The sequence below is a fragment of the Eurytemora carolleeae genome, unplaced genomic scaffold (assembly GCF_000591075.1).
Source record: "Eurytemora carolleeae unplaced genomic scaffold, Eaff_2.0 scaffold1261, whole genome shotgun sequence".
NCBI lineage: Eukaryota > Metazoa > Arthropoda > Copepoda > Calanoida > Temoridae > Eurytemora > Eurytemora carolleeae.
This window is the reverse complement of record NW_019397269.1, coordinates 40,609-54,018: the sequence shown is the minus strand read 5'-3', so window position 1 is coordinate 54,018 and position 13,410 is coordinate 40,609. Positions and strand designations below refer to the sequence as shown.

Sequence of the window (13,410 nt, the reverse complement as noted above, 5' to 3'; positions counted from 1 at the left end):
ATCCGGATCCGGTCGGATCCGTATCATTTGGTCGGATCCGGATCCGTATCAGGAAACGTTGATATGGATCCGGGTAGCGCCAAAAATTAACCAAAACCTTGGAATAAATAAATCAAAATGGTTCGTAAATGTATTATTTACATGACGAAAATTTTTCAAAATTATCTTTAATAATTTAATGTTTACATTTATATAATAGTAATGACGACATTTTTAACTTTAGGATTACTCAGCGGCAAATGCTCACATGGCGCAAATTTCAAATATATAAAGTATTCACAGAATCAAAAGTTACCTCGGATCCGGATCCGGATCCGTATCAGAGTCAGGATCCGGATCCATCATCACGGATGCGGATCCGCGGATCCGGATCCGCATCAAAATGATACGGATCCAAAACACTGATTTGAAGAAAGAAGAAAACTTTATTTATACGCCGGAATCTTTGCGAAATGCAAACAGTAAAGTCTGTACATGGTGCAGTACCATGCGAAAGTACACTACATGAGAAGAAGTTTATTTTCTCTGACCGCCTTCTTTATCATCCAGCCGTGTAGTACAGTACAGTACAAGGTTAGGGAACTAAAGTACTGTAATGAACAGACTGTACATTAGTAGAAGAGGTTAACTTCCGCCTGAACCTAAGATGTTACAGTACAATCCTCCCAAATATACTTTCCACGCACATCTAAAAAAACAAGAAGACTCGTAAACTTAGAAGATGTAAACAGTTCAGTTCAACAAAGCCCGTAAGGTATGGTCATTGGTCATGAAACCCGATTTAATAAATAGTTTTTATATCTTTACTTTTTTATTTGCTCTTTATTTTCATCTTTTTTGAAATTGTTTTCTACAGAATTGTCAAGTAAACCCTGCCCCCCTCAAAAAAACCTTGAGAATTTTGCTTAACGAAAATATCTGAGATTTCAGACCAGACGAACATGTCTGAAGTAAGGTTTCCTATACCTGTATTGGAAGGCAGGGTTGCTGCATATACAATAGATTTACTTCCTTCCTCTACACTCCAGTGTCCTGCATCATTATGATGATAACAATGTTATTATTGAATTACTGGATGTGCTGTAATAATTTAAATCAAAACCATGTAACAACTAATATCATTTTTATTATTAGCAGTCAACCAATCATTCAATCAAATAGGGGTTGACGCTCCTTGCCACCGTAGTGTATCCATGGGCAAAATGACCTGCCTTGCCCTAGAAAGGTGACTTACTCAGACGGTCTGCCCAAAACAGATTTATTGCTGAATCTATAAATACTAAAATAATAATGTTTTAATAAAGAAAATTGTAACAGCTAACATTTAGTAATAAAAGAACAATATCAAAACAACATTTTTAAAATGGCCCAAACAAGAAACGAGGAATTAACAAAAAAAAATTTAAAAAATAGTTATTAGAGAAAAGATATTTCATGTTCTTTCAAAATAAATTAAACTACTTTTTTCCAATAATACAAAGAATAGATCATTCTAGCCCTGAGAAATATCTTTCAGGGGTAAGCTAAGCTAAGTACAACAATTAGCGCACTTACTTTATATGTATTTTGAACCCTCTTTACTGACCTTTATGACTGGTCATGTCTGTATCTACGTATCCTGGATGAACATGATTAACAACAATATCATCACCATGTCTCTCCTGCACGTTATCTTGGTATTCTTTACACCTTGACAATCGTTGCAAACACATATCATTTTTGTGTCGAGGGCCATATATTTCCAAAAATTGTATTAAAAAAATATGGATAATATATTTGTGTATCAACGCGTTTTAACTTGTTTACTGTTTAGCATGTTTTACTTGGACTAATTGAATGAAATCATATATTGGATTTCCCCTAATTTATAGTTGTATTTAGACATAGTAAACTTTGCTTGTCTATTTATTTGTTTGTCCAATCACAACTCCGGAACCCCTTCATCGATTTCCCTCAAATTTTCATCACAGAACTCGGTAGAACCACGGTAATGATTTCAGATTAGTTTTCAATTCTAAAGTTTGTTTCCAGTTAAAGTTGGGTTCCCGAGATAAAACAGAATGTTTGACAATTAAATGTGCATTTAAAAAAGAGTCACAAACACATTTTTGCGTAAGAAACAATTTATAAAAAAATTTATTTTTCTCTTTTGATTAATTGATTGATTGAATGAATGAATACAATTCCTTGCTAAGTTCTCATTGTTGAATAATACTCAATGCACTGACACCAACTTTAGAAACCTAAAACTTCAATCTTAGTAAATTCACGTAACAATCTAAAAATATGATTTGGGTGTCTGTATGCTTGTCTGTTAGTATCCAAAAAACCTCAAAACGGCGGATTCAAACGGGTTAATTTTTTTTGTGGTAACTCACATGACTCTGAGGAAGGTTTGATCAGCCGAAGTTGAAAAACTTTAATTGAAAAAAATTCAACATTGAAAAATGGCGACTTACAAAGCAACAATTAAACGCTAAGATAGTGTGCAAAGGGCCCAAAAATTTAATGGAATATATTTTCATAATAAATATCCCCACCCCCGCCCCGCCACCGTTCCGGATAATAGTTGTTTACCCCAAATTTGTTCCACCAAAAATTATAAATAAATGTTTTCAGCAAAAATGTCAGAAAACATTGGTAGTTTGTCTTAATGTTTAAATTGTGATGGTAAATGCACCTTATATGCTCCGTTAGGCCATCCATTCTTAATATGCTCTCCATCTTCAGCCAACTAAATATTTAAACCTGAAGGAACTAGGAAGGTAAATATGCTCTCCATCTTGAGCCAACTAAATATATAAACCTGAAGGAATTAGGAAGGTAAATATGCTCTCCATCTTGAGCCAACTAAATATATAAACCTGAAGGAACTAGGAAGGTAAATATGCTCTCCATCTTCAGCCAACTAAATATATAAACCTGAAGGAACTAGGAAGGTAAATATGCTCTCCATCTTCAGCCAACTAAATATATAAACCTGAAGGAACTAGGAAGGTAAATATGCTCTCCATCTTCAGCCAACTAAATATATAAACCTGAAGGAACTAGGAAGGTAAATATGCTCTCCATCTTCAGCCAACAATATATAAACCTGAAGGAACTAGGAAGGTAAATATGCTTGGTAGCAAGGTAGGTCTTTACGAAATTTAAAATTCACGCATTTATGTATTTAATATGAGAGTAGGAAGTCAGATGAGTACCTTAACGAATGAGGCCATGAGCTGGTTCAATTGGTCCACTGTTAAATCTGGTTTACTTAGTTCATTTCTAAATATATGTTACAAATAATCAAGAAACAATAAAATTTTGACAAAATATTGACAAAATTAAATATTAAAAAATCTGAATGGAAATTGTTGGAATCTAGATTTAGATATGTAAATCAAAATCTAAAACTAATTAACTTTAAATAATTTTTTGTTTCATAAAGCTAACGAGGATATTGTACCCCCCCCCCCTTCGTTTGGAGGCTCTTGCGATCTATAGTAGAGTGCAGGTTTCTTAAAAAATATCTACTTCATACCCAGGTCCCTTTCTTTTTCCACAAAAATGCATTAATTTCCCCTAAGATCATTATTTACCCCCTATTCAGCGATAAAAACCCTAAAACTTCTAAAACATTGTTAAAATACTGGAAAAAATACTTTTGAAGAGTGGGGAAGGATTTTCAGAAAAAAACTTCTTGTACCGAATCTGATAAATTGGAAAAGATGCAAAGCCGTTAACTTTGAATCGGTGATTTAGTATTTGAACCGACCGCGGCGGTATACAGTTCAGCGACCTCTACCCGATTCATTACGTATCGTCCCTGATCTACTCAACATGATTATTTATGTCGGCAATTTACCTAAGTTTAGAGGCCTGGGGTTCTTCACCGTTTATTTTAGAAAGATGACCGCATGAGCTGGATACGTTCACTACCCGGCTACCTTTTATCATAAAAATAATAAACAAAAATAAACATTGATAAGATTGTTTTTTTTTAAGGTTTAATATTTTGACCTTCTGGATATCAATTCATGCAAGAGAGGTATGAGTTAGCCTCAACACTTTCTAATATCCTACTTTGAGATGAAAATTTTTAAAAAATTTCAATGGCGAAAAACAAATTATGATGCTAGGATTAATACCAGGTAAAGAAATGCGAATCGCCCTTCTTCCCAGATATTGAAAAAGTAAAAATTATAAGAAGAATTAGATTTGTAAATTTCTTAACCTTTTCTCAACAATGGGAACAAGGCTTCACAGACGTTTAATGTTCCGAAGTAGTTTGTATCAATAGTTACCTAACAATTCAAGTAATCAATCAATTTTAAATGAGAAAAGAATCGGGTAACAAATTTATTAGATAATCAAATATAAATAATAAGAAATCAATCTTTATCAATAAAAAATCAATCTTTAAACAAATCTTATTCTTGCATATTAATCATATATTCAAGCAATCTCAGCTATAAATCATACACGATGGACCAATAGTCTTGCAATGATTAACCGACTAAACTTGGAACAAAATTTAACAACAAAATTTAAGCTATGATCTTCAGTGATTTAAAATGAAACCGTTAGAGCCTCTCGACACTAATTAATGACTAAAAACTTGCCTGAAACGGAGGACATTATATCATGGATGACTTAAAGGTTTCAAGTAACGATTTTGATCAAATAGCGATCATGTTACGACGAAAATCTTGGTTAAGCAGTACGTACCTTTGCCTGAAGTGGGAATGGTTCTGTTGATGAGTTTTTGAATGCAATTCCAGCATTGTTTATTAGAACATCTAGACCTGCATGGTAGGTTTTCACGTGTGAAGCAAATGTATCAATATCATTCTAAATAAATTCAAAATTAAGTTATTTTTAGAATCTGACAGTTTTCGGATTTGGAATGGATTAATTTTTTGTCTTAATTCTTGTAAATAAAAAAAAAACAATTTTAAAACAAACAGGTTCTAAAAAAAATTCTCAAGAAAATTACCTGAGAGGTGATGTCCAGTTTGAAAAATGCAGGCTCTAATCCTTAAAAAATATCATTTTGAAATATAAGAACAAATTACTAGAATCAAGTATAAAGGTGTCTATATCTTTTGAAAACTAAGACACTACTTTGTTTCAGATATTTCTCATTTAAAATATTATTTCTAATTTATGTTTGTATTTATAATTATTTACACCTACTTTAAAGGGAAGTCAAGGGAATTTTATTTTACTAAGTGTTCCCAAGGGAACCCATGGTTAAGTAAAATTTTTAATTCCCCGAAAAAAGTAGTTGTACACAATTTTATCGTCTATTGAGATGAAAATGCGCGAATTTTTTCCGGAAAACTTTACAGAGCGGGTGGTTATTTTACATGACTGTCGTAAGGGACGTTAAGCAACTTAACCTCCCTCTGTTGGGGGAATCATAGGTCTACAAAGTTGGTCAAAAGGCGGTAAATGTTTAAATAAAATAAAGTTTTGAAAAATAAAAGTACCTTCTTCTTTAAGCTGTTTGACAGCAACTTTTCCTAAACAAATTATGAATAGTGAATTTAAAGTTTTTTTAAATTCAATAAAATGTGGATTGTCTATCCATAACGATGGTAGATTCTAATCAAATCAATAACTTACTGTACAAAATTGTATAACACTAAATAAGATAAGACAAACTCCTTAAATAGCCAGGAACCTCCGGCCCTGTTCACAAATTTTTCAATCGATTATAAAAAATATAAAAAATATAAGACTAGTGGAGATGATTAATATAATTATAATTTGTAAATTTTGTAAGATTATTACTATTTCGTCCACGAAGCGATCCAATAAAACGAAGATGGTTCTTAAATTCGGAAACCAATTCGAAATAAATATAATTGCAGTACCTAATTCTGAGTTTCTTGCAGTAAGATATACGATATCATCAGATTTCCTTAGCTTCAACAGTTCTCTAACAACCTAGACAAATATATGTAATATTAGGAAGAAGGAGAAGGTAAGAACTACTTTTTGACAAATTTATCAGCGGAATGTAAGATCACTGAACTGTCCCTTAGGACAATTAAATAAAATAATATCTCATTTTCAAAGGTTCAGACCTAGTCTAAATTTTGGACCTCACTAAATTTAAAACGAATAAAATATTTTTTTATTATCTCAGGGTTAGGCAAGGTTAGCACTGCGGCCTTTTGGGTCCTCCCTAGTATCCGATTTATGGACCCCCGCCCCCCCCCATCAATTTCGTACATGACCACCTTTTCAACAATTTTCAATAGAATTAGTATTATTTAGGGTTAGGTTAGGTTAAGACAATTTCTGAGCCTAGCGCTGTGGCCACATGGTCAATTATATCCATGTCTTACATATAGGGTTAGTATATTTTGCAGAAGATGATGTGCAATGTGAATGATTTTCCTACTAAAATCTATGGTTACATATAAGGAAAATAGCAAATTAAATAGAACGTTATAGTGGAGTAAGGAGTAGGGGTCCCTCAGGGAGTAAGAAATAGAAGGGAGATATAACTGACGCAGTTCGCCCTACCATATGATTATACATGCTTTGTAGACGGCCTACTTCTTTTGAATAAGATATATTTGTCTGATGTACATTTACTGCATGCCATGCGCATACAATAACCTATTCTGAATATTTCATATACAAATGGAGTACCGTCTGCAAAGCATGTATTTCTGAGATGATTTTTACTCAGTGTTTTAATTCAAGACAAATTGATACCCATCTTAATTTATTTTTAATATTTTCTCTTGCTTTCAAGAAAAGATATTTTTAAATTACATCAAAGAAAATTGCATGCAAGACGAATAATTGATCAAAAAAATTGCTCAATAGATGTTTGACCCTTATACTTCTGATGACATATAACATCACCAATAATTTTTATACAAAATTTTTAAAAACGAAATTTTTTCACTTTCGATAAACGATTTTTGTTTTTAACACAGTGGCTTACTTTTAAAACCATCAATTCAGAAAATGATTGTTTTGGAAACCATTGCTTCATTTTTATTTATTTCTCATCGTCAACGAAAACGTATATTCGAAGTCGTTTAAAAAAAGTGAAAATACAAAACGTGCCTTGTATGCTATTTAGTATAGGAAACAGCCGTTTATATTTAGTATTAACGTCCTGTAGTTATATCTAGAAATGTTTATTGTTTGGAATTAAACAATGAAAAGTTATAATTCATAAACATAAAATATTAATATGTCAAGTTCAACTTGTGCAAAACCAACCTTACCCTTCATGATTATTCTCAATCTCTTTCAATCCTAGTGTTCACAACTCTTTTTATCTATTTACTTGAGGAATGAAAACAGCCTGGGGGGGGGGGGATTTACATTTTCTCCATCAAAGCTTACAACTAACTAGTTAATAACTATATTAATTTACTTGAGGGATGAAAACAGCCTGGGGAATGGAAGGAGTTTACATTTTCTCCATCAAAGCTTACAACTAACTAGTTAATATAACTATATTTATTTACTTGAGGAATGAAAACAGCCTGGGGAATGGAAGGAGTTTACATTTTCTCCATCAAAGCTTACAACTAACTAGTTAATATAACTATATTTATTTACTTGAGGAATGAAAACAGCCTAAGGAATGGAAGGAGTTTACATTTTCTCCATCAAAGCTTACAACTAACTTGTTAATAACTATATTTAGTTACTTGAGGGATGAAAACAGCCTGGGGAATGGAGGAATTTACATTTTCTTTTTCTTTTCTTTTTATTTTCTTTCAATTTATCTTCTTCCTTCATTTTGAGCTTTGTTTTCCTGTCTATCTTTCATAATCTTTCTCGCATTATATCTTTTTAATTATGTCGTTCTTCCTTCCTCACTTTTTTCTTTCCTTCTTTCTTACTTTTTTTCTTTTTACCCAGTGTTGTTATTTATAACTTATCCAATGTATTCCAGAGGCTAGGTTCTGTCCATAAATTTAACTTAATGTATCCATGCATTAGAACCCAAAATGACATTAATTGTCAAAAATATCAATTTTTTGTATGCTGTAAATGATAGGAATAAGAATGTTGTAGCAGTGTGTCAATGGTTTCCACTCTTCTCACTAATACTAAGAGTATCATAGAAAATCTTATTTCTTACGTGGAAATTATGATTAGTATTTGGATATTGTATTATATTAAGATTTCTCTTTATTGTATAGTTGGGACGTTGATATCTATTAAGATATCTCTGTATTATATTGTAAGTATGTGGATGTTTGATAAGATATCTCTGTATTATATAATAAGTATGTGGGGTATATATTNTGTGGATATCTATTAAGAGATATCTCTGTATTATATTGTAAGTATTGGGATATCTATTATTATATTGTATTGTTATATAATCAATGATACTCATATGGTTCAGTTTGAAGCTAACCCTTGCCGAGCGCGGTTGTGAAAGAAAACTAATTTCTGATTTTTACGGATCATACACAGGGTGGGGGGGGGAGGGGGCGGTTGCACTAGCTCCCTCAAAGGAAAATCACAAATTTTAGGCCACACGTTTTTTCTTCTTTCAGAAAATACCCCCGTTGCACTTGAAAGGGGAGAGAGATTGTGGTTGACTAAATTAATCATGTATTATTATGTATTATTGGATTGAATCTACGAATCTGTATTAATGCATTTAAATTGAATTAGAAGAAAGCAGTAACACTTAAAAAGTAAATAAATGAATGAAATGTCTTAGGAAATATTAAAAGATTTAGAAAAAAGCACAAATATTTGTTTTAATATCAAGCTATAGTTTTAATTTTGTTATTATATAGCTTACTATGATTTTCTTTAAAGCCCTTTTACACTTGTCATGTAATGATGTAGGTCATCATAAACAGTAATTGCTTTAGATAGTTAGCACTTATACATCATCATGCAGGAGTATACGCCTCTATCTAGAGGAATGCATCTGAATGTAGAAATATATTTCGATTTTTTAAAGATACATTTCCTTCCATTTGATTTCCTATTTGCGTGATTTAACAACTGTAAATATCATGAATGGGACTCAAACATAGCGTTATATCTTTACAATAAAGCTCTTTGCTCATATATATAGATATATATTCATAAAGTTGTAATCTCTATTTGGGTGTCTGTTTGTTAGTTTGTAAGATCATAACTCAGGAACCCCTGGACCGATTTGCCTCAAATTGTGATTGGGGAACTCGAAAGTCTTACGGGAATGTTCTTAGCTTGGTTTTGAGATTCTAAATTGAGAGTTTCGACTGTAATAGTTTTTAGTTTCCCGGTAAACCGTTCAAGTACGGGTAAACATTTTTTCTTTAAAATTCAATTTCTCTAGTTTCACGGGCAACGCCAGGCACTGTTAGCTAGCTTATTCTAAAACCCAACTATTTTGGCTTTTACTCCTTTTGATTGAAATCTTAATCTTCTGCTGAGATATCCTGCTCTCCGTGATTTGTGAAGTTTATGTGAAACCGTTCAACACAAAAACTAATTAAAATAATACATTTATCCCGTGATAACTCTTTAGAGGTATTTTTACTTCCTTCTGCGGGATATTTTTTCAAAAAGACCGCCGTACACGATATTTAGTAAGAAAGAGCACTATTAAAACCTATTAGAAACCCTAGCTATGATTCTTTATAATTCATCGGAGAAATAATATTTCTTAAAACAAACAACTCTTAGAAGAATGTATTTTTTTTTAAAAGGCTTAAAATATGTTTAATAGAGTCCTGCAAACATCAGCCCACAATATCACGCTAGAGGTTTTTTCTATAGTTTTGTAAAATATTTTTATTTTAATAATGACCTAATTACAATATCATTATAATCATTGTTATTTTCATTCTAATTATTTTGTTGTTATCATTTTTATCATAATTATTATTATTATTATCATAATTAAACAATGAAAATAGAGCAATTGTTACTTTTTTTGTTTTCTACTTTACCCCCCNCCTCCCACCACCTTCTCCCTAATGCAGCTACACTGAAATCAATCTTTAATAGTGGCAAAAAATTATCTAAAATTAGTAGGTTTCAGAAAGTTCAGTAATATATCATCATTCAGGGGTGAACCACGGCCGCTTTAACTAATAAACTTATTATTATTTTTTTTCCACGATAAAATTTGCTTTAAAAAATTATCCCTGAAAATTTAATACAGGGTTGGATTTTTGTTCTCTCTCTATACTGCAATAGTTCAGAATACGTTTTAATTTCTGTTCAGTTTTTCTCTTAGGTTGAATAGATTTATGTTTTCTCATTTTTGAAAATACCTCAGAGTACGTTTACTATAGGAAAAAATCATTTTTACTTTTAGAATTAAAAAATTCCTGATATTATCCAAAACGCAATTGTTGAGAATACGTTTAAATTTCTATACACAAATATCATTTTTCTGTTTGGTTAGACAAATTTAAGATTTCAGAATTCTTCAACAGTTTTCACAGGCAAATACCAGCTTTACTTTTAGGTCGGATGGATCCATATTTTTATTTAAACTGCCCATGCCTCAGAATATGATTTAATTTTGTACACAAATATCACTTTTTCTTTTAGAAATTTAAATAGATTTTGTTTTTTCCTCTTCTCGATGTTTCATTATTCACATGTAGGTTGGGTAGATTTATATCTTTATAAATACTTCGATAGTTTTTAGTACTTTTGAATTTTTGAACAAAAGTATCTCCATGGTTTCTCAATACTTAAAGTGAATAATTCGAAAAACGTTTATTTTTTAAAGGAAAAAACAACTTTTTTTATTTGATGGGAATAATTTATATTTTTTTCAGTACTGTACAATTCAAAATACGTTTTTATTTCTCTACACAATTATTACTTTTACTTTTTGGATTGAGAGATTTATGTTTTATCTAAACTGAACGGTTTGCAATTTGCTCTCACGTTGCAAATCCCCCCTCGCTCATTCACAATAACTGAAATATGAAATATAGGTCAGAGTAAGGCTAAATTAGGCCGCTTTAAAATTAAAAAGTATCTTACACTCACCCTGTATAATTTATGGAATGGCTGTAGGAGTAAAAAAAACCTGGATTATTAAAGTTTTAGACAAAATTTTCAAAATTTTTGCTTTATTAGGATTTTAGACATCAAAATTCAAAAATATTTTGGAATTTTTAAAACAAAAAGCCGCAAATACAAATTCTTTTTGAAAAACTGAAATTTTTGGAAAAATTGTTGGGAAAATGTTTTCCAAAATTTCATAAAAATTCATTAAAAATTAAATGAGATATAACAAAAAATCGGAATTCTCTGCTGTAAATGTTATCAAATCATAACCTTAACATTGTTTGACTTCAAAAAGCAAATAATTTGCTTACAATTTTTGTTATACAGTGAAACCCTTAATAAAGAATACATCGAAGGAATTCATCAAATGTCGTATTCTTCACTTTCTGATAATGGAATGTTGCAGATATTTATTTTTTTTTAGTTAAATTGTTATATGGAACCCTTTAAAACTGTTCCCGCATATTCATGGCTATTTATTTATTTTCGCAATACTGAAATTTACGTAATTTAGTGTAAAACTCATTGAAAAATTGTCAAGACGACATTTGTTAAATTCTTCCGATGTATTCGTTATTAAGGGTTTCACTGTATATTATTCAATTTTTGATGATTTTTTTGAAATTATTATTCACAATTTTTTATGCCTCAAATCCGTACAAAATTTTTTTTTCTTTTGTCAAAAACATCGATAATTCCGGTTTTTTACTCACTCTGTATGTAATGCTGTATTTTGTATTTATGCCTTTCAGGTCTTTTACTGTTGGAAAACTATACATCCCTGAATTCTCGTCAAAACATCTCTGCATTAAAAGAAGCAAAATTTTTAAATAGTTGTGAATATTATTTATTATCACACGATTGGTAAAGTTGTCTAGTTTTTGCCTGGTTCGTTCAGGTTGTGTAGCATTTAATCATTATTCAATTCACTTTCTATCAATAGATCAATTATACATATCCCTTGTCAACTTTATTCTAAACTTTCTATCAATAGATCAATTATACATATTCCTTGTCAACTATACTTTATACTTTCTATCAATAGATCAATTATACAGGGTGTCCCACGAAACATGACAGTATGCAGGACGACTTGAATGTCGTCTTGATTTTTGATATAATTTGCTGCGTTTATTTTTCAACCTAATTTTAGAAGTAAATTTCTAGAGATAATAATCACAAAATTTCCCTTGTCCTGCCATTTCCAAAATGTGGTCTGCCTTTTTTGTGCTTTCAATATTGCCCGAGATATGAAGAATTTCGTTCAGATTTCGACAATTTTGCTTTTATTTAACAAAATTGAAATCTGAACCAAACTCTTTATATCTCAGGTAATATTGAAAGCACAAAAAACGCAGACCACTTTTTGGAAATGCCAGGGCTAGGAGAATTATGTGATAATTGTTTCAAGAATCTACATGTTAAAGTAGATAGAAGACTAAATGTCACAAATAAATTCAAATACCAAAGACGACTTTCAAGTCGTCTTCCTATTGTCATGTTTCGTGGGACACCCTGTACATATCCCTTGTCAACTATACTTTATACTTTCTATTAATAGATCAATTATACATACTATGTTCTATACTCTACCAATAGATGAATTATACATATACCTTGTCAATTATATTCTAATCTTTCTATCAATAGATCAGTTATATATATCCCTTGTCAACTATACTTTATACTCTCTTACAATAGATCAATTATACATATCCGTTGTCAACTATATTCTAAACTTTCTATAAATAGATATTTAAAAATTTTCTGGCGTGTAGATTAAGATTAGTAAGATAAAATGAGTTTGACTCATTCCTTTCATTCAAAAGTTTCCACTTCCATGGTTTAACAAAAAAACGTAATATTTCTTGATTAGCAAAAATCATTTTTTAATGATGAAAGTAATGAATGATTTCCAAATTATCTCCAATCTTCATTTTTATCAATTTTTAAAAATCGTACTCATTTTCTAGAATACTTTCTCTCACCAGAGTACAATTTAGAAAACTAATTCTGAAACTGAAAAGTTTAGATAAAAAAAGTTAAACGATTTAATCTAAGACCGGAAACCCGAGTTTATGATAAATCCTGGAGATTTAAACGATTTTGTTTGATTTTATTCTAGACCATAAACCAGCATATGTATATATCTATTGAACACCTAGGGCGTTGTGTAGAGCTGTAAATGGGTGAGTTTCTTACCACAAAATGTTGTAATTGCAGTTTTCAAATTACAAGGACCCCTCATTTATTGCATTGGTTCTAAAATTTAGCATGTGCACTGAAATTTGACAAAAATTAATTATTAATAAGAAAACGGCGATTCAAATCCTCCCTTAATCTTTAAATTTGAATTGTCGTTTCAAATTTGAACCGGTAGTTGGTGGTTCAGCGATT

The 13,410-nt window shown here is 31.0% G+C and overlaps 1 protein-coding gene across 1 annotated transcript; it reads right to left on the bottom strand.

Annotated features, from left to right (window-relative positions):
- Positions 1–423: 423 nt before the first annotated feature.
- LOC111713161 (carbonyl reductase [NADPH] 1) lies at positions 424–6,537 on the bottom strand. Its single transcript, XM_023487977.1, has 13 exons — positions 6,523–6,537; positions 5,865–5,937; positions 5,478–5,510; positions 4,982–5,022; positions 4,714–4,836; positions 4,220–4,289; positions 3,851–3,932; positions 3,204–3,270; positions 2,681–2,734; positions 2,187–2,243; positions 1,586–1,661; positions 967–1,032; positions 424–688 (listed from the first exon to the last, which is right to left on the bottom strand). Exons 1-10 carry the CDS (start codon positions 6,535–6,537, stop codon positions 2,199–2,201), a joined length of 603 nt encoding a protein of 200 aa, XP_023343745.1. The 3' UTR covers positions 424–688; positions 967–1,032; positions 1,586–1,661; positions 2,187–2,198.
- Positions 6,538–13,410: the final 6,873 nt, after the last annotated feature.

Coding starts and splice junctions, on each gene's coding strand:
- LOC111713161 (XM_023487977.1), bottom strand. Junction 5,511..5,864: donor TGCAAGAAACTCAGAATTAG/GTACTGCAATTA, acceptor TAATTTGTTTAG/GAAAAGTTGCTGTCAAACAG. Junction 5,023..5,477: donor CAAACAGCTTAAAGAAGAAG/GTACTTTTATTT, acceptor ATATTTTTTAAG/GATTAGAGCCTGCATTTTTC.